This window comes from Hippocampus guttulatus, chromosome 13 (genome assembly GCF_054856545.1).
Source record: "Hippocampus guttulatus isolate MCC_2025c chromosome 13, RoL_Hgut_1.0, whole genome shotgun sequence".
NCBI lineage: Eukaryota > Metazoa > Chordata > Actinopteri > Syngnathiformes > Syngnathidae > Hippocampus > Hippocampus guttulatus.
The window spans coordinates 10,668,753-10,689,337 of NC_141273.1; the positions used below are offsets into that span (position 1 = coordinate 10,668,753).

Consider the following 20,585-nt stretch of genomic DNA (forward strand, 5'->3'; position numbering starts at 1 on the left):
CAATTTGTAAAATACACCCTGCTCCTCCCTCGTACCTGCTTTTTGGGGTCCACCACCACCTCGAAACGTGACACTGACGAGTATGCAAGGTACCAGGGAGATGACAGAGAAGACCGTGTCACCAGTCTTGTTCACCTTTTGAAGAACCTTCAATTTTCTGAACTCATGTTAATAAAGATTGAGGATGGATTAGTTGGGGTTTTTTTGGTTTGTTTTTTAATACTGAATCTATTTTTATGTGCAACACTCAATGTGGCCCAGGCACATGCAGATTCTGGTTACAATGTCTGGCCTTGAGTTTGACAACCGTGGTGTAATTCATTCTTTTGATGTTGTTTTATTGGGTTTCCGTGAGGACATTGCAGAGCTCGTGGGTGGTTTTGTGCCTTATCCCGCCCTCCTGTTGATCTATTCTTTCCTCTTTCGGTGTGTGTTCTGGCTCATCCTCCATGTTCTTTCACACAAATCATGAGACAAGACAACATGTTAAGCATCTCAAGGCCAAGGGGAGCTAAAGAAAGATAAAAAGCCAGTTTTCCCAGCAACTGACAGGCAATACCTTGCGGAGCATCCTCCCGTCTGGTCACTCCTACTGCCGCCCGTCATCACAAGAAGCCGCCGCCGCCGCCACCACTGTCGTCGTGTTCCTTCGTCGCATTTCGCCCATCCAGAGACCCGAGATGTCCTATGCCTCCGTCACTGTGATGGCACTGATGTGCTCATCTGTGGCAATTGCGTTTGTCCTGCAGCCTTCCAAGCCAGACGATGCCTTGCCACAAGACTCCAACAGCAGGTAGGTAACGTTCCATTTAGATACTCTTTATGATGTTATTTTTCTTTGCATTATTGTTATAAGCATTGATGGGTTGAACGCTGCTTTTAGAAGTGCATGGCTGGACACTTGAATGCTCTTTCGGGGCTGCACACAGGCCACAGGTGTCCAAGCCATGCTTTTCAGAACTTGTCGAGAATTGTCGGCACAACAGTAATTTGTAGCTGATGAATTAAAAAGCCTGTTTCTCCACTTTTTAACATTAAGATATTGTATCTCAACCTAGGTAAACTTGTGACTATCATGACCATAATTTTTTAATGTGTACATGTAAGCCCAGAAGACAAAAAAAAACACAACATATTTTTGATAGGTTTAAAAATATATGCATTCATTAAATATATGGTGTTGTATTTGTATTTTTGTTGGATGTTCTCCCTGCCCCTGTGTGTGTTTTCTCCATGTGTGCCGGTTTCCTCCCACGTTCCAGAAACATGCATGGCAGGTTAATGGAAATCTCAAAATTGTCTCGAGGTGTGAATGTGAGCGCGGATGGTTGTTCATCTATGTGTGCCCTGCAGTTGGCTGGCAACCAGTTCAGGGTGTCCCCCACCTACTGCCCGAAGACAGCTCAGATTAGAAAATGGATAGATGGATGATTTCTTAATTGTATTCAGCATTGTGTTTTGTTTAGCATTTTGTGAGAGGGAAATTCAGACTTTTTTTTTGGTTATGCTTTGATTCACATGTTAGAATCTAAGGCTGTGTCTTAAATATTTGTACACGAAATCATTTTGAAGTTATGGTTGCTGTTTGCGTGCAGGTGCCATGGTGAGTCCCTGCAGTCCATCCGAAAGGGACTCCTGGCTGCCCTCAATCTGCAGACCGAACCGCGGCTGCCAAAGGGCGGCAGGAAGCAGTGGAGCGGAACTGCAGAGTGGCTCAAGGCTGTTGAAGGTAAAACTAGAGTGCACATATTGACAACCTGAATCCCAGGGACTTTGGCACCCAATTTCCTTTCTACTTCTGTAGTTTTTTCCAGCTCCTCCTCTGATGGCCAGGACACCACAGGATGCTGTAACGAGACCTCAGAGGTTTTCATGACAGGTAGACGATTATCTCCACTTTATAGGGATTTGGTGTTTCTTTTTCTTTTTAACAGCTTCATAGCTTAAAATAAATACGATACTGTATAAAAACATATAAATGTTGATTATAATAAAGCAGAAAGTCAACATCTACGTATGTAAAATAACAAACATGTCAGCAGTCTCACATGATTTTCATTCTCTTGGGGTTTGAACCATCTCAACACACGTCATAACAAGCAGCAGTATCGCAGACTGAGAGCATTTTTTCCAAACAATACTCGTCAAGCTGTTTATCACCACACCAAGTTGAGGTTGAACTACACATAAAACTAAGACAATGACATGTTATGTATTTAAAACAACCACATAATTTGCCTGAAAGTCCACTTGCTGAATGCTAACACATACATAATAGGAAACTCCACAGATGGGCTAATGAAAAGATCTTTGAATATAAAGAGTGGGAAAACACTTGTAGACATATAATACAGTTCAACAATACTTACAGGTATATTTTATTTTGCAAAAAAAAATCGCTAATATTACTGCAGCTTACTTAGTTAATTGTTACCGTCTTCTTCGTACTGTACTATACAGCTCCCTGGTGGCCAAGGCGTGCACACCAGGAATGTCCATTGAATTAAAGCAAAAAATGTGACAAAATATTCTTATCCTTAACTTTTTATTGGTTTGTGTCAGTACAGTATGTTTATTGGGTGCGGAGAGTGCTATTTTGCCGATTAAAAATACATTGCAAAAAGTTTTTGGTTTTTTAAATTAATGTTATTTCCATTCATTTCACTAGAGAAACATGAGTTTAACAAAAGGGTTCGCTGTGTTAATTCATTCCATGTTTTTCCTTCAGATCTGGGCTGGGACAATTGGATGATCTATCCCGAGCGTGTCACCTTGGTGCACTGCGCTCCCTGCGGCCATAGCGCGTCGTGCAGACCCCAGTCCAATGCCCCCCAACGTGATGACTTGCAGGTGTGTTTGCTTCACATGAGTTTGATTTGCTGCCTCCTGTCTTAATTTTATTATTAGATTTTTTTTTCACTCAGCCCTCAACCTCTGGATGTTTTGAAAGCTCGGGCAGCTGGAAATAGATAAGTCACAGTGTTGCCAACATATATGTTGGAGCGCGACAAGTCTTCGAGCTCCCTAGACTCAAATGAATGCAATCGGCAAAATGTAGCTCATACTATTTTTTTAACCTTGATTCTGGAAAATGTCATACAGTATTGTAAACCCAATGGAATTTGTCAAAATGAAGTTGACCCAATATCAATCAACCAGCAATAAAAATAAGTAGATTAATATCAACCTGGATTTTTTTTTAAATAAGATAAAAAAACCTTTATTAGTCTCGCAAAATTCACAGCAGCAAAGTTATGAAAGGAAGAAGTAGAACAACAAAATATAGGAGCTGCTGGAAAGGCAGCAACTCTCGCGGCGCCATTTTGAAGTCAATATAACAAAAATAACACAACATATAGGACACAGACAGTCGTGCAATCTTCACCAATTTTCTGCATACACTTTGTTGTCTGAAGCAGTTATAGATGAAAGTGGAGAGGATCAAAGTGTCCTTTCACCAGTGGATCAGAGACGTCATGCTGAAAATGTGCACACGTCTGCTACAAGCTAAGTTTTGAAAGCAAACACGAAGCTGTAGCATCCATTGACGAAAAGAGATTAGTTCACTTCTCCTGTCCCACAGAAAAAATAGGTATTTAGGTTCGGTCAACTTAATTAAAAAAAAAAAAAAAGTTAACATTGCAAAGGTTATATATTGTTGGATCAAGTTAATTTTGGGGCCATCTAAGTTTTTAAAATGTAGACTTTATCAACTACCTTTTTTTTTAAATTAAGCCATCCACTGAATAGCAATAAGTAACATGCTTAAGGCATTATTATTTATTCTCTGTGTCGTTATTTGGATTATTGTAGTGTTTAGTTTAGTCCTTTGTGTTCCTGTTTCTCCAGATCCAGGAGCCATGTTGCCAGCCCACCGCCCAGGAAGCGGTGCCAGTCATGTACAGGGATGAGTGGAACACGGTGGTCATCACTTCCATGCACCTGACCCGCCGCTGTGGCTGCGCAGCCGCCATGCAGCCTCCCCAAGAGTAACGTGTCACCTACAGTGCACCACAGTTCCTAAACTCGACAATAACCTCATGTAATGCTATAATATCGCACTGTAAGAAAAAGCCTTTTGCCAAGAAATTCAAGACTTATTAGGTTTAAGGCCTCATTCAGTAAAGAGAAAAATATATGATTTTCAGTTTTGTAATATGACATAATAAATTATAAAGTAGAATGAAGGCCTTTCATTTATTGAAATTGAAGACATTTCCAGAGCTTTTTAAGATCACTTTCATCAAATGTAAGATTTTTTTTCACGAAATAAAAACAGTAAGAGAGAGCACTATATATTTTTTTTAAATGACAATCATATTTTTGACATTTACAGATACTAAGTATGAGCTCAATATATCAATAACAATTCAATCCTTTTAAAAATCTTGACAAATGCCAAATTAGATCAACTTTAAGACCCATTGTGTGACTAGGGTCCCTCTCCGCAGAGATTCCTAGTCGCCCCCTACTGGAGACATGTATACTTTGTTTTTGCGTTTCGGGTGAAAAGAAAAACAAAAGGTTGGAGATACTGTCCATGCTTCTTAATGATGGGTTATTGTCATCAGCCTCTCGTGTTCTGATTGTGCAGTCTTTGTCGATTACACTGGCCTGCATAAATAATATTTTTATATATTTTTTACCCCCCCGCCCCCTACAATTTAGGCTGTAGAAACATGGTCCGGACCTCAAAGTAGCATGATTTGACTCAACGTGAATTGCTTGATTTTTTTTGCCACGGTAACTTTGGAATTGTTTGAAATTTGACTTGAAACGTATGACTTGCATATACGTGACGTACTCACATCTCTACTTTAATGTAGCCTTGAAAGAAATACTGTATTAGGCAGGACATCACGTTGTCGTTGTCGCCCGAGTGTAATAATAAAGATGCACTGGACCTTTAAGCGACAAACACGTGGCACTATCATACTTCCGTCCAAACCGAAAACAAACCAAGCGAAGCGTTTTTGAACGCTACGCCTCGAGATGCACTCTTCACCGAAACGTGACGGGAAGTCGCGGTGCTATTGAGTAGCCGAACGAGGTCGTCGTTTCAAGCCGCGTCTTGTGCGATCGCGTATATGCTTCTCCCGGAAAAATGGAGGCTGGCACCCTTGTATCTGACATCGAAGATGTCTCTGTGCTCTTCGGACAGCAACCACATTCCAGCAAATGTCAAGTAAGTGACATCGCAGCCGGTAGCGCATCTATTAAAGCCCCCTTTTGTGAATCCACTGCTTTGGTTCCTCAGGAGCTCAGCGGCTTGTTTTCCTTCGTGAGGAGAGTGCGAGGCGATGGAAATTGTTTCTACAGAGCCTTTTGTTTTGCCTATTTGGAATCAATCCTGCACAACGTCAAGGCTTTGCAAAGGTCACTATTATCATCAACTACTTTTTTTTCTTCTTCTTCAACTAAAACTTATGGTTATTGTCGTAAATGATCAAACGTTCAGGTTCAAGGAGAAAATCATCACGACCAGCGAACACCTCTCCTCCGCAGGATTTGACCAGAGTTCCTTCCAGCTTCACCTGAACACAGTAAATCATGTTTTGTTATATTATCCAAACAAAACGAAAATAAAACTAACAAACCCGTCAAAACGAAATAAAAAGTGAAATCCAGAAGTATTGGGGTCACAGGTCAGATAGATCTTGCATTGATGTGCTAATATTGTTGCCATAGTGTCATTAATTTATATTTAAAAGTTGTTACAACTTAAATTAGTTTTAGTTCCAAAAATGCAAGTTTTTTTACGGTGTGATGTAATTGAAGACGATGTATAACCTTTTCAATTAATTTAAGCTGTGAAGGCAGACATGCACAAATCCACACACAAAGACTTGAAACCCAAACATTTGAAACCTTAACTGTGTTTGGGTGTTTTCTGTTATTAACTTTCACTCGAAAAGGTCCTCAATGTCATTGAGCATTGCGAGGGCAGCAAGCGGGAGGATATGCTGCTGAGGTTCTTCAATGATCACGTGACCTCGGACAGCGTGGTGCAGTACCTGCGCCTGCTCACATCCGCGCACCTGCAGAACCACGCAGACGACTTCTGCAATTTTGTGGAAGCGCCCAGTCTGCAGGTCTACTGTCATCAAGTCAGTTGCTGCCGTCGATTGAACAAACGTTTGCGCTCTGAGGCCACAATTGACAGATGTCTTTAATTTTGCAGTTTAATTTTAGGGAAAATGGCAAAGTTAAATAATACATGACTCAATAATGAACAGAGCTTCCCTGATGTGGCCCCCGGGCCATACTTTTTTCATCCCTGCACTACGGTGTATCTCCTTAAAATAAACTTGTTTTGACTATGCGCAGGAAGTAGAAGCCATGGGGATGGAGTGTGACCATGTGGACATCCTGGCTCTGACTCAGGCACTGGATATCTGTATCCACATTGTGTCAATGGGCGGCGAAGACGAGCAGTTGGTGCACCACGTTATCCCTGATGGGGCCGAGCCCGCCATGCACCTCCTCCACCACGTATCACACTTTAGCATTCTGGGCCCAAAACCTCCACTCTGTTCTCTCCACACTGTTCCCTCGCCCCAGTCACAGACACGGTCGACTGGGATCAAGTTTCATTCTGAAAGCACGTTTTAGCACAGGGTGTGACTTCTCTTCTTCACACGTGTGATTGTATACTGTCAAATGTTTTAAAATGCACTGTCAACTGTAATAGACATTTTCATTCAAGGGGAAGTCAGCCCCAAAATTTTCTTAACATGTTCTATGCGACCCCATTGCATAAACGTGGCATTCTGATGAATTGTGTTTGTGGAATGAGTCAAGCAGCAAAATCCACCCATTTTTGTCCCATTTTACCAGTTGCTGTCAAATGAAAATGACAAATTTGGCTGATCAATGATCAATCATGGCTCAGTTCAGAAAACGGGTGCGCTGTGAGCAACTGTGTTGTCATTTTCACTCGACAGAAGGTGGCAAAATGGCCGCCACCCCGAGATGGTGAAAAATGGATGGACTTTGCTATGCTAAACTCACATTCCCCAAAAGCAATATTGAGAATACAATGTTTGGACTAGTGGAGGCGCATTGAACATATGACTGTAAAGAAAAAATGTTGGGGTTGACTTCCCCTTTAAAGGACAACAGTCATGGATCTTGGCATTTTCACAAATACTAAGGCATGGAAGAAAAAAAATGACATTGGCGTTGCCAGAAGATCGTGTTCCGTTAGCTAATGGCCCAATCTGATTTCAGATATCATCACCCTTTCTTATACCATCTTGGGGATGCAATGCTATAATGTGCCCTCATGTTTTAGAATGTGAGTCTATTTCCTCCAACTCACATGTAATTAGTGGAACACTTTTGAGTCATTAAAATAGCAGTTTTTAATGAGGCAAAACTGCAGTGGATGCGATTTCTGTCCAAAAATTGTCGGATTCCAAGAAAATTGCAGATTGTTCAATGCCGGCCTTTTTTCTGCTTCCCTTTTTTGTGCTGCGGCGGACCCGTTTTCTTTTTATTCTGCTGCGCCGACACACTCATGAGGGCGCTTTGCTCCCCCGTGACGGGCAGGTTAGCCAAGCACAGGCGCCCCATCTGGGTGGGGTACTTGGTCTTTGTCACACTCTTGAACACAGGCTGGGAGATGAGATGTTTCAAGTGTTTCTTCATCCCTTTCACCATCTTCTGTTGCACTCTGTCATCATCTTCATCCCTCCCTCTGCCTGCGGAAGTACACACAACGTTCAGTCCTGTGCATCTGATTGGTTCTAAATGTGGCCTCGATGTGCTGTTGCCCTCACCAAGCAAAAGATCCTCGTCTAGGTCGATGTCCATAGCTTCTGCTGCTTCCTTCAACCAGGAGTTGTGGTGTTTTTGCCTGCTGTTGTAGAACTCAATTTTTTCTATCTCTCGGGCCAAGTTTACACGCTCCTGTGTCGAGATTGACAATTTAAAACATGAAATACACACCTCAGAGACCTATTAAATAGAGGAACTTTAATCGACGGCTCTCGCCTTGATTGCCTCCATGAAGTGAATCTCGACAGGAAACGGGGGAAGCGCCTCGTCCTTTCCGAGGTTCTTGTAAATCTTTTTGAAGTTTATCACGTCGTCGGGGCCGATGAGCAGCAAACTGAGACCCTCTTTTGTAGCTCTGGCTGTCCTGCCACTGCGATGCACGTATGTTTCGGATGTGCGAGGAACCTGAAGGTGGGAGGATATGCGAGTACAGTACATGGGCCGTGGTAAATTGACTCGGGGTGGGTAAAAATAATGATGTGTTAATGCATTGCAATACTTCCCATCATAATTCAATAGTGATTCAGCACATCTCTGCAGATATACATCGGCATATTAAGGTGACGGTGATTATCACAGTTCCAAATACAAGTCAGTGTTGGCACAAAAACTTAAGGCTTCTGCTCGATGGCAAAAAAAAAAAAAAAGTCAGAGAACGCCTACTAGAACATCTGAACTTGGAGTTAATCAGAGGCACTTTAAATTAGAGCTGTCACTATAGAATATTTTTTGAGTCAATTAACCCATCGATTACTCGAATAACCCCCCCCCCCCAAATATTTTGCATGAAAGTATTAGCACTTTTATTCATTAGTTTTTAATGAATGGTTCAGGAATAATACAAAGGGCTACCGTGTGGCTCGACTCCCCGTGATACTCAACTCAATTTTTTGACGGCCATCAACTCGGTGTAAAGGTTGGCTTAAATTTGCCTGTCAGCCTTATTTGTTTTCTGAGACTGCACTCCTCTAGTTTGAGTCACATTCACAAATACAGAGCCCACAAAGCAGTACATTTCAGTCACAAATGTTGCCACCATGCCAAAATAATCGTGTAGTACTGTTGACCCTCAGTTTCAAAATGTCACTGAAAGGAGAATGTCAAGTAAGAAATCTTACCTGGTAGTGAATGACATGCTGCACATTGGGGATATCCAGTCCCCTTGCGGCTACATCAGTTGTCAGCAACACACAACTGTTAAAAAAATATCAGAACAAGAACATGTTGGACCTGGTACTTTTGAGGCATGTTTGCGCAAACTGTTGTAACGTTTCCTCGGAAGTGTAGTGTTTTAGGCAGATAGCTTTTTTTTTTTTAATTGGATGGAATCCAACTACCGGAAGTAGTAAGACTCGCTGATATTTCGAACAGAATCTCCACAGTTGATCGTGTGCAGATACCCAAAATGCAACAGTGAGAAGCCTCACCTCTCCCTCTCAGCAAACCTCTCCAGGTTTTTCAGCCGCTGCTTCTGGTGCATGTTGGCGTGCAGCGACAGCGGCGTGCAATCCAGAATGATCAGCAGCGAGCTGAGTCGCTTGATGCAGTCGATGCTGTTGGCGAACACCATGGTGCGTCCGGGATACTGCAAGAGGAAGTAGTAGAGGAAAAAGTCCTTGTCCTCTTTCTGACAGTGAATCTGCGTCTCGGTCAAGGTCTCCACAGTCGCCTGCTTCCTGGTCAGGTCGATCACTTTGGGCTTGGACTTGATCCCCACTTTCTCCATGAGGAGCGCCACTTTGTCGGACTGCTGCACCTTCTTCTTCTTTTGGACCACGCGCATGGGTAGGTTGTGGGTCATGGTCAGCGTGGCGGAGAAAACAAATATTTGCCTCTTGGGATTGACGTGAGTGGTGTTCAGCATTTCCAGCAGACACTCCAGCTCAGCGAAGTGGCCTCGTTCGACCATGCGGTCGGCTTCGTCGATCACGAGGCTCCTGGAGAAAGCAGCAACGTAGCAAACAATTACGACCACAGCAAAATAACTTTTCTTGAGCTGCCAGAAGCAGAGATGTGACCAACTTGAGCTGTCTAAGGTTGAGAAGATGTGGATGTCTCTCTTTGATCAAGTCCCACAGACGTCCAGGAGTGGCGATGATGATTTCTGGTCTGTAATTCAACATTCTCCTCTGCTTCTGTGGTGCCATCCCACCCACCACTATGGCAGTCTTGATGTCTGTGCAAAAGCAACCATTTTATTGAGAACATAAAACTGTTAAGTAAATTTGTGATCTGGTGGCTATATCGGCAATCGACGTATTGGCCAACATGAGGTGGCAATGCGTTGTGTGGGACTGGTGAATTTGTTGATTAAACATGTCATGAAACAATCGAGGCAAAATGCCATACACTGATTATCTGTGTGTGACTCACCAGTGAACGTTGCCACAGCATCGATGTGGTGTTTCACCTGGACTGCCAACTCCCTCGTGGGGGTGAGGACCAATCCGAGCAGAGGCCGAGCCTGGCCAACAGTGGCATTCTTTTCCCTCGCAGCGGAGTTGGCGCCAAACACGTCTTCGATGACCTGCACGCACCCAAGCCTCCCATCCTCCTCTTGATCGTCATCGTCAGAATCGTGGTCATCCGCACTTGCATCTTCTGCAGATTCGCCTTTGTCAGCCACCCCGGTGACACTTCCTTCTTCCTCGTCCCGCTCCTCAGGTTCCGCTTCAGGGGACTGGCCTGGTTTCACGCTGTCATCCTGAGGGTTTTTCATGCTTTCTTTCCACTCCAGGATGTTATGAATCATGGGAATACCAAAAGCTAATGTTTTACCACTTCCTGAAATGACAGAATATTTATCTCAGTCTACAACAGGGATAGGCAATCGGTGTCCCGCACCCACACTCTGAGTGTCCCCTCGGGAGGAATTATAAACTCTTCTAATCCCTACACACATTTAAAAGTATTTTGTCCATTATTAAAAAAGCAATGATGTCACACGTTGACTTAGCATTGCGTGGTCCTATGCGGACCCCCAGTAGTGCTGATGGAAAAATAGTGCCCCCGCTTCCCCTCCATAAATTGTCCATCTCTGGTCAATAATGTGAGGTGTGTGGGGAATATGTTGAGACTCTTACCCGTCTCAGCTGCTCCTAATATATCCATACGATCTCTGATGGCTGGAGGGAGCACCAGGGCTTGAATTGGGGTCGGTGATGTGAAGCCAAGACTGCTGAGGGCCTTCAGCACAACAGGTGGTACAAACAGGCCTTTCCATGCACGCATATCAGCGTTTTTCACTTCAGAGCCAGAAAGAACAGCATTCGTCCAGTTTTTCTGTTGCTTTTTAGGTCTTGTCTCTTTATTTTGAGTGGTGTTGGTATCTTCCACTCTGCCCTTTTCTTTTTGCCCCTTTTTTTTCTTCTTTATTTGAGTCTTACTCTGAAGTTTTGTTTGACCTACGGTAGTGGCGGCTGGTACAACTTTAGATGTGTCCTCTTGATCAGTAATCATTGCATCTCCCTCACCTGCATCTTTCTGCATCAACTCCACTGCGATGGTCTCATCTTGGGTGGAATCGGTTTTTGAAATGTTCTTTTTTTTCTTTTTCTTGGCAGGGGCGGATGTCTTTTCGGATTCTTTGCTGTCGACGTCTCCCTTTTCGACCACCTCCTCATTTTCACTTGACTTTCTTTTCTTTCCTTTTTTCTTTCCGCCTTGAGTTTCATTTTCTGCATTAACTCCAATGTTTTTAAAGTCCACTAAGCAATAATTTGTCAGTTTTTCAAAACAAACCACACCGTCCAGCAGGCCCTCCTCGGAAAACAGCTCGGGATCCAAGTCCACCGCCTTCCATTGGCCCTTCTCTTGAATGCTCCGTTTTTTGTGCTTGGGTGGCGCGAAGTGTTTTCGCTTCTTTTTCGTCTTCTTTGTGTCCATTTTCTGAAAATGCTAACAGAAACAAGACGGGGGGGCGCTTACGCTTGGTCTGTTTAGCACACAGCAACGGGTAACTCACTCAATAAAATTGGTTCTGTGGCGCCAATATGCCCCTTCGAAAATCACAGATGAAACCGCTTCGACAAGCAACAGGATCACCTCTTGATCGCGTTAAAATATTGAGTTCTACTGCACATGTCACAAGAGCGCAGCCATTACAGGTTGTCACGTGGTTAAAAAAAACGATCTTGTTGGTTCTTCTTTTCGAGTTTCATGGCGATTGGCAAGAAACTTAAGTGCAATACTGCCATCTACTGCTCAGGAGTGTGAATTAGGTTTGCCGCTTAAGTACTGTACTGTATGTATATCAACCGAAAACACACACACACACACACACACACACTAACCTATCCAACCATTGTCTGATCACCTTATCTCAGCTGATTTAGGCGGGGTACACCCGGGGTACAATCGGAAAGCATATGTAGACAAACACTCCCGCTCACAATCACACCTACACACAATTTAGAGCGTTAAATCAGCCAACCATGCATGTTTTATTTTTGAATGTTGGAGGAATAGATGCATGAATGATTTTTTTTAACCCGCAAGCGAACATTTAAAGGAGTGACGTCATCTCTTCTGCGCATGCGCGGCACTTCGGAGACGCATGTTGACACATCAGGATGTAGTGAATGCTAACGCATACACACGCGTTTCATCCCCAAATTCGAATTACGCATTAAGACGTGCAGTGTGAATCTGCCCAGGAAACCAGTAAAACATCTTAAAAAATGTTAGCAATGGGAATCTCTCTTTAACTAAGCAGATTCCAGTTTTACTTAACATAACAGTTTTACCACAACAACAACGACCACCATTTTCCTTGTCCTCTGACTGGTTCGTCTGGGGGTACGTCTGTTTTTCTTGTTGGAATACACAAATACAGCAGGACTTTTGATAGCGTTTTATTACATATCAGGGATCTTTTACAGTATATACCATCAGAAGAATTTCAAACTAAGTCTGACATTTAAGAAGCTTTGCCTGAATAAACAAGTGCTAACGCATTTCCAAAGTCAAAGTACAGCAAGTCACTGCTGCTAGTTTTTGGTGGGGTCAATCACCCTGCCCATGAACAACAGCGATTTTGTCTCTTCATGGTATATGAAGAAGAAAAACGGACGGTTGACAATGAAAGTCCGCGGTAAAGAGTAGGGAATAATGCCAATTGTTGTGGCAGCCGCTGCGGTCGTCCCCACTTCATCCACATCAACGACGGCTTTGTGTAGCACCTGCAGTTAAAAGTCAGTTGAAGACATTTGAAAGGGGAACGTTGCAGACTGAAATGCGCATGCGTGTAATTGTAAACCGACCTCTGAAACCTTAAGGCCTTGGTCCTTGCTCAGCTTAGTCAAATTGGCGGAGCCACTGAAGAGATTGGTGAAACCCATATCCGGGAGAATCTCATGCAAAGCGTACGACTCCTCCATCTTAAATTTGGGGATGTTGATCTCCAGTTTACTGTGAACATAATGACCCCGTTAGGCAGTCTGACCCATTGTCACATTCCATTTCAAAAAGTACACCTCACGTCTTTTGCAGTTTTTTGATCCAACCAAGCATTCTCTTTGCAGTGATCTCATCATCGATGGTGCTGTAATCCACTCCTTTGTTAGGCAGCAGGATGAGCATGGCCACACCTTCCAGGTAGGGCAGTTTCAACACACGGGCACCAAGGCGAGTGTCCTCCATTGTTTCAAACTTGTCCTCTTTGATCATCATTGGCACTTGTGGAATGTTGTAGTTGTCGACGTAGAAAGGTGCATTGTATGTGAAGTTGGGGTTGAAAGGCATTTTCCACCCACCTGTGAATGTCAAAAGTACATGACAGGGAAGCACATGAGGTTGTCTGTCTGCAAAGAAACCGTCAATGATAAATGTAAACTGACCTTGGAAGTAAAATGTGTTGATCATCATGAGCTCGGTTATTGGATCAATTGCGGAGAGCATTTTTGTCACTTTGCCCCTCGTCTTGTCTTTTATATACTCATTAATGAGACTGACGCTTGCGTTTGTGTCTTCAAAGTCTACACTCTTAATGTCTGCCAAAAAATAGGACTTCATCTGTTCCTCAAAAGTCTTCTCCATTCTAAACCTTTGGTCGACAAAGAGGGACATGCCTTGGTCCAGTTTCGTCGTTCCATTCTGCGAGATGTTCCCATTGAGCATTTGGAATAACTTGGGGATAAGATCTGGGTGGTCCGCTTGCTCCAGGTTCTCCAGTTTGAGTCCTTTCAGTATTTCCTCGTACGTACTACCATCAGAGGCCATGGAGAGGGCGGCAAAACTGGCGGAAATGCTTAGAGGGGAGAAAATGATGTTCTTGTCGTGGTAAGTGGAGATTTTGCGGTAAAGGTCCATCGCAAAATCCATATTTTTGAAGGACAGATTCAAAATGCTGGAATAGGGAAGCGGCGCTTGCTGCGCCGGAGTGACGAGAAACATGAGCACAAAAACGAGGCCCATCTTCATCTTGTTTGTCGCCATTATTTGTGTCTGGGAATGTTGCCGCGCACAACCTGAATCATGAAGACAAACATGGAAATGGAAAATTCAAATAATTGTGATAATACACCCAACATAGACATTTCCAGATCACTCTCTTGCTTACCATCCATCCTGAGTAACATTAAGTCCAAAACTTATTTGGGGAAACAAAGTGCAAGTGTGTTTTGAGTGTTACATATTAACCAAGGCACATGGCCTATTTGCTGTCAGCTGGCTCCTCCTTCCAAATATGTCGATGCATCCGGTGTGTGTGCACACATTTGTGGATGCAAGCAGGAAAATAAAACAAATGCATTACACTTTAACCGGGTGAGGGTCATTTTTGAAAATTAATTTTAGAAAGCAAGTGATCCAGATATTTAGATGGAACCTCTCAACCTCGCACACCAGCTCAGGCTTTTTCCTGCCAGAGAAGTGAAGTTCCACATTCCTACAGCCCGCTTTCATAGCTGCTGATCTGACCAACAAAATCGCGGCCTTCACCTGTTAGCTCCCAGTCAAAATGACAAATTATGAGCAGGGATCCACGTTGTCTCTTCAAGTTGTGTCAGGCAAGTTTCCATACGTTCAAGGGAAAAGGTGTTCCAAAAATTCTCTTCAGCATAGGGGGTTTAAAGCCATGTTTTATCTGGTTCCTTACCCATGTGCTCTATTGATGACACTGCCAGGGGCATGAAGCCGCACCAACAATTTAGCTTTGAGCACGAAACTCGGTGTAAGGCCAGTTCTTCCTTTTGTACGTTCCAATCAATGCGCAATTGACAGCGCCTATTGAATGACTCGACACCTCCCTTTCGAGGCCCTCATATAAATATTCAAATTAATATAAACGACATGCCGGTGGAATTGAACTCTGCGGGATCAGACTACCAAACCATGAGTCACGAATTACAAAAAAAAAAAAAAAAAAGAGGGAACTTAAAATGTGAGCTCGAGATGCGAGTAAAGGAAGTTGAGCCCCTCTCCCCAAAAACCTCAAATATTTGTCACGCTGTCTTCTGGAGTCAACAAGGGAATAGCCACTGGTCTAATGACAGTGTTCCATTAACCTGCCACGCATGTTTTTGGAATGTGGGAGGAAACCTGAGTACCCAAAGAAATGCAAGCACGGGGAGAACATGCAAACTCCACACAGGAAGGCCAGAGTTGAAATTGAACCCTGCAACTCTGCGCTGTGAGGCTGCACAGCGCTAACCAGTTGACCACCGGGCCACCCAGAGAAATGACCTTTTTCGTAGAGGATTCTCTCTCTCTCTGTGTGTTTTCTTCTTTTTCTAAAAAGCCACCCACCCCCAGAAAAACTCCACCAGCCGCCAGTGCCAGCATCACCTCTACGACTGGTGGTGTGCTATGACTAAAAGTTGAATAAAATGACCAAAAGCATTGTGAATGTTTCTTTAATCCTGGAACATCACCAGAATATATACAGTACTTTTCAGAATGTGAGCGTTAGGGAATAAAAGCATGGCAAAATGATGTGTTAGTGCTTACAGTGACAAGCAAGTGAACGTCAAACTAGTCCTTATTTGCATGCTTACCTGTACATTTTAAATCAAGCAAAACATGATTGACTCAAAAGGGGAGTGGGAAATGAAAGCAAACATGGAATCTCCCTTCCCCTGAGGTCAAACTGCATATGATTTCAAATGTCTTATGAAATTCCACTTAAGCAGAGCTGGAAATGCGGACAATAAAGTGGCCCCATAATACAATGACGGTTAATGCTCGGATGTGGTCTTTGGATTTCTAATCAACAACTCATTAAAAAAAAAACTTCACCATTCAATTTGGAAGGAAGGCCACAATCGATCGGTGGCAGAAACACATAATCATTAAAAACAGTGCAATTCAATCGCAAACCTTTTTAAAGGGGACTTGTCGAAACAGAAGTCATCCATTCGTCACCCTCGACACTGATGAGGAGAGAATGTAATAAATCCTGCTGGAATAATGAATTGATTCATTTATCAGATGTGGATCGCAAATCCTGTTCCCTTAAAGTCCTGTATACATCTTGGCAGCAACAACCAGGAAAATATTACGTCTCCTTTAAAAAGTCAGCCCACAGCAAATGTTGGTTTTGCATCTATCCAAAGTAGACCGACTGAAAAATGTACAATGATATGAGTTACTGTACTATGATTACTAATGAACAAAGTAAGCGAGGCACACCAACCGAAAAATGGTGTTGCTCAATTATCTTCTCAGCTCAAAAGTACAACGATGCACGACATTATGATATTGCATGAGAAGACCTTTTAGGAGCTGACTTTCAAGTGTTTTGTAGCCTGGTACCCACAACGAATGACTTAAACAAACAACTGCTGTAAATGGGATTTGACAGAAACGTGGGAGCGCTTGTACAACTTCACAGCGGACACGCACTATGAATTCAGCTCCCACCAAAAACACCCTTTTGAATACAACAGTCTATCTCTTGCAGACAGAAAATTAGGAAATAATATACAGTAGAAGTTGAAGGCGCCATGGTTTAAAAGAAAAAAAAAAGGCACACTTGTTTCACTGCATCCAGAGTTCAGCGTCATTGCAGCCTCGGTGGCAGCAACATCATGCCGCCTTACTGCCTTTTTTTCTCTCTCTAATCATTTTCTGATGCCCATCAGCGAACTAACAGACGAAATCGGTTCCGTCTCCTGAATGTCAACACGTTCGCAAAAGGTGCAAAAAGGTAGATTAGCGGAAGGAGCAAAGGGACCCCTGAATTCGGAGGCGTTACAGGCCCAGGCAGCTTCTCAACAAAAGCAGACGTTTTCCACCTTCACAGGCTGGGCTTTTGTTGTTGGTCCACTTCAGTGCAACTGTTCTCTGGAGAGGGACCAGCAAAGTTTATGAATGAATATTCATGCCTCGCTCTAGTATGTAATGATCTGCATCATGCTTACCTATTGATGTTGTGTTGGCTTGTTGTGGAATGTTGGACTGGAGGGGTTGCTGCTGCCTAAAAAATAATTCAAAGAGTTGTTTTAAGCATCAGAGTTCAATTACTGCACGTCATGAAAAAAAATACCCATGGGTAGTGATTCAGTCAGACATATGTCAAAATAACATAATAATATGTCGCGTTTATCAACATGACAAAAACAGACTTTTGCGCAGTCATGTATTCGACACGAATGTTTGGATACTCAAGAAGGTTTAGTCACTCTCTGATTTAAAAATAAATTTGCTATTAAGAAAAAAAAAACGTGAAGCATATCGACAAATAGTGTTGTGCCCACCGGTCAAAGTAGGCCTGCCGCCTCTTCCTCAGCTCGTCTGCTGTGAGTGTCTCATTGTGCATTCTTAGTTCTCCTGCAGCCTCGCCGTCCACTCTCACATGTCCACTACCAGAATCTGAAGAATTGTTGGTCAACGCAGCTCCTACAATTTGGATGGGGAAAAACAAAACATATTCATCAGATCGTTGAAAAGACACAAAAACAAGGGCTGGGCGATATGGCCTAAACATCGCAGAGATTTTAGTACACAAAAATTAGATTTCCGATATTTTGTGCCTTTAGCTTCTAGAATAAACAAATGGCATATGAGTTGAAATGTTCAAACTCTGCGCACAAGATGAGCACATGTATATCTTAAATCACCGTCAGAATCGTAACACGTGCATACCGGCCCATTTTCTTCACGTCACTGAGCATCCCAAAAATCCTCCTGAGCTATAAATTTGACATCAATTGATAAAATGAATTCCCTAGCCCTACTACAAAAGGTGCTATTTTACCTTGCATGCTAAGCTGAATGGCCCTGCGCAGATCCGCCTCCTCATCATCTACGTCAATGTCTTGTCTGCTGAGCGCGAGAACCCTGTTCAACTCTTCATCTTCATCCACAACGTCACTCTGCACACCAAAGCTCATCTCCGTCTGACCCAATATTGATGACCTGCTGCAGGTGGCACATGGATTAAAAAAAAAAAAAAGTTCATTACAACGCTTTAAATAACGTATTTCAAGCAAAAAGATTCTAGATTGTCCATTGTGTACGTTTGTATGTACCCTGCACTCGTCTGAGCTTGGGCCTCGCCAATAAGTTTTGGCCGCTGCTGTTGTTGCACTTTCATGATGCCAAGAATCTGGTCTGCTTCACAGTCTGGGAGATTTCCTTGGACCACAAATATGGAATATCCTGCACATGTTAACTTTTATTAATGCCTCACAGAGTCTTTAATTTCATAAATACAGTTGGCTACGACATTACCTTCTTGTTGTAACTGTGCAAGAAAAAGGGCTAAATATGTGTCTGAGATCAACTCTGGTCCAGTCAAAAGTGAATTCAAGTTAAACCACTGAAATGAGAAACCAACGATGATTTTCATAACTCCAGTTATGACACTTGCGTAGGAAGACATGCACCTGTTGTCCAAGTTTGCGAATGGTAAACCAGTGCTCCTTGTAATTGCATATGAAGGCATTTTCATTTCTGAAACAGAACAGAGGGGAAGCTTTAATAGGATAAATACATTTGGTAGTCCAGATTAAGATGCCAAACAAGTATGATTGAGAAAACATACATTGGATTTATCATCAGGCTCTGGTACTCCCGGCTGTTGAAAAGGATAAGCTCCAGTCCCCAAACCCTGAGAGCATTGCTAATAACCTATAATGAGTATCCCACAAAAATCGTATACATTTATAATTATGTTTAATCTGCAAAAGCATAAAAATCAATCTTTGGAGCTCACTTGTATTGAAAAGAACCCGCTGTCATCCATGTTACCAGATGGTTGCTCCAAAGAAAAAGCACAAAATGTTAGAATGTAAATAAATATACCGCCATTCCAAATTCCCTCACCTGTAAAAAGGTTTGGTACTCGTCGCTGCCCATTCCTCCCTCTGCCATCCTCATCCTCTCCTCTTCATCCAACTGATGCGCAATAGAGGAGAGATCCACGGGGGTGAAATACTCACCCTGCAGCAGGTTGTTAAGGCAGTGCTGGGCACAGAGGGAGCCCTCTTGCTGCACATTAAACATCAGTTATTCCAAAGATCATCATGTTTGTCGTTAACATTAGGAAACACTGTGCATTTATGTGACAACAATATGGAAACATTATGTTTTGGGGCAGGTTTTTGCAAAGGGTGATTAAAGCCATATACTGTAAATCTTGGATGAAAATTCCTTTCCTCAGCAAGAACCCTGAAAATTGGTTGTTGAGTGGGCCTTGCAGTTGACAATGCCACACAACATGCTACCAGGGCAACAGAGAGTGGTTCAAGAAGATGCACTGTATACTAAGGGTACGGAGAGGCCTAATCAGTCTGCAGACTTCAACTCAACAGAAAACCTGTGGGAGGAGCCTCAGCTTTAAATTTACAATACTGTACATGAAACGTCTCATCTCACATGCTTGCCCATAAGAATTTCTGCTACATGGACATATATTATTCCACTCCAGTGTGCCTTAGGGTTATTTATTCACTGCATATGTCCGTGTTGCATATTGTGTTTTTTAATTATTATTTGTCAACACAAATTTGACAGTTGCAGCTCAGTATCTGCATAATCTCAACGACAATAAAGGCTTTCTATTCTAAGTTATGGTTAGTGATCAAATTCTTGATCTATACTTACACTCAGTCATCATTTATATGGCGTGTTTGTACGCATTTTCACTGACATCCTGTATCTCACCACAATCAATCAGCAATCATAAAAGTCAGAGGCTGTTAATTTCTTTGCGAGTACACTCTCAAATGCAGCAGGGCGACAAATAATTATTACCTCCCCATTGTTACTTTTAGCGTTACAAGACCGTTCTTCCAGTTAGCTTCTGTGAGTCATTCGCTTACCAGGTAAACTACTTAACAAAACCACGTCGTTTAACAATTTTAGTCCCTTGACGAGACTTCCTGGGTTCTTGTTGTGAACAAAGTTTACACAATTACCGAATAGCAACTTTAGCAACATAGCTAACAGGGTAACGATACAGCCAATCACAAACGGCTAAAACACTGACTAAACAGCGTAGTTTATACATCACTCGGACAAGGCTCCAGTTTTACAGGCACACATGAGGGGGATTACGTGGTGTTAAAAGCCGTTATGTGCACGTTTAACTTACTTTCTCGTGAAATATGGCATCCATTGCTTTCGCTCGTCACAACACAGACTAAACGAGCAGCGTCTCCTAGCGGATTAACTCAGACACGCGTCACCACGTTCCAAACTTCATCGATACTTCCGAATAATTATTTTGGACGCGGTATGTAACAGCAACATGATACAATACATTTATTTAAACCTATTCTGACGTATAACACCGGAGTCAAAGGACGCAACGGCGACCTCCAGAGGGCACTGTTCATCCAGGCTATGTTTTGTTTACAAAACAC

The 20,585-nt window shown here is 42.8% G+C and overlaps 5 protein-coding genes across 8 annotated transcripts; 2 read left to right on the forward strand and 3 right to left on the reverse strand.

Annotated features, from left to right (window-relative positions):
- Positions 1-524: 524 nt before the first annotated feature.
- LOC147196307 (bone morphogenetic protein 7-like) lies at positions 525-4,183 on the forward strand. The gene is made up of 5 exons (XM_086127289.1): positions 525-793; positions 1,596-1,729; positions 1,805-1,879; positions 2,729-2,850; positions 3,850-4,183. Exons 1-5 carry the CDS (start codon positions 681-683, stop codon positions 3,991-3,993), a joined length of 588 nt encoding a protein of 195 aa, XP_085983415.1. The 5' UTR covers positions 525-680; the 3' UTR covers positions 3,994-4,183.
- A 760-nt stretch (positions 4,184-4,943) lies between these two features.
- On the forward strand, positions 4,944-7,378 carry LOC147196308 (ubiquitin thioesterase OTUB2-like). The gene is made up of 5 exons (XM_086127288.1): positions 4,944-5,185; positions 5,258-5,376; positions 5,459-5,543; positions 5,916-6,107; positions 6,328-7,378. Exons 1-5 carry the CDS (start codon positions 5,105-5,107, stop codon positions 6,610-6,612), a joined length of 762 nt encoding a protein of 253 aa, XP_085983414.1. The 5' UTR covers positions 4,944-5,104; the 3' UTR covers positions 6,613-7,378.
- ddx24 (DEAD (Asp-Glu-Ala-Asp) box helicase 24) lies at positions 6,152-11,901 on the reverse strand. Its single transcript, XM_086127285.1, has 9 exons — positions 11,744-11,901; positions 10,863-11,676; positions 10,153-10,563; positions 9,802-9,955; positions 9,207-9,716; positions 8,898-8,973; positions 7,996-8,184; positions 7,782-7,911; positions 6,152-7,703 (listed from the first exon to the last, which is right to left on the reverse strand). The coding sequence occupies exons 2-9, from the start codon at positions 11,662-11,664 to the stop codon at positions 7,438-7,440; spliced, it is 2,538 nt and encodes an 845-aa protein (XP_085983411.1). The 5' UTR covers positions 11,665-11,676; positions 11,744-11,901; the 3' UTR covers positions 6,152-7,437.
- Positions 11,902-12,616: 715 nt separating this feature from the next.
- On the reverse strand, positions 12,617-14,418 carry serpina10b (serpin peptidase inhibitor, clade A (alpha-1 antiproteinase, antitrypsin), member 10b). The gene is made up of 5 exons (XM_086127967.1): positions 14,339-14,418; positions 13,617-14,246; positions 13,259-13,532; positions 13,041-13,188; positions 12,617-12,959 (listed from the first exon to the last, which is right to left on the reverse strand). Exons 1-5 carry the CDS (start codon positions 14,355-14,357, stop codon positions 12,768-12,770), a joined length of 1,263 nt encoding a protein of 420 aa, XP_085984093.1. The 5' UTR covers positions 14,358-14,418; the 3' UTR covers positions 12,617-12,767.
- A 1,198-nt stretch (positions 14,419-15,616) lies between these two features.
- On the reverse strand, positions 15,617-20,514 carry atxn3 (ataxin 3). Of its 4 annotated transcripts, none has more exons than XM_086127971.1 (11): positions 20,315-20,514; positions 19,045-19,209; positions 18,935-18,979; positions 18,764-18,849; positions 18,606-18,672; positions 18,451-18,538; positions 18,249-18,354; positions 17,975-18,138; positions 17,475-17,616; positions 17,139-17,194; positions 15,617-17,061 (listed from the first exon to the last, which is right to left on the reverse strand). In XM_086127971.1, exons 1-11 carry the CDS (start codon positions 20,336-20,338, stop codon positions 17,015-17,017), a joined length of 990 nt encoding a protein of 329 aa, XP_085984097.1. In that variant the 5' UTR covers positions 20,339-20,514; the 3' UTR covers positions 15,617-17,014. The 4 variants fall into 4 exon arrangements, with proteins under 4 accessions (XP_085984097.1, XP_085984096.1, XP_085984099.1 ...); XM_086127970.1 differs by having other exon boundaries at positions 18,249-18,378; XM_086127973.1 differs by lacking the exon at positions 20,315-20,514 and adding an exon at positions 20,043-20,286 and having other exon boundaries at positions 18,249-18,378.
- Positions 20,515-20,585: the final 71 nt, after the last annotated feature.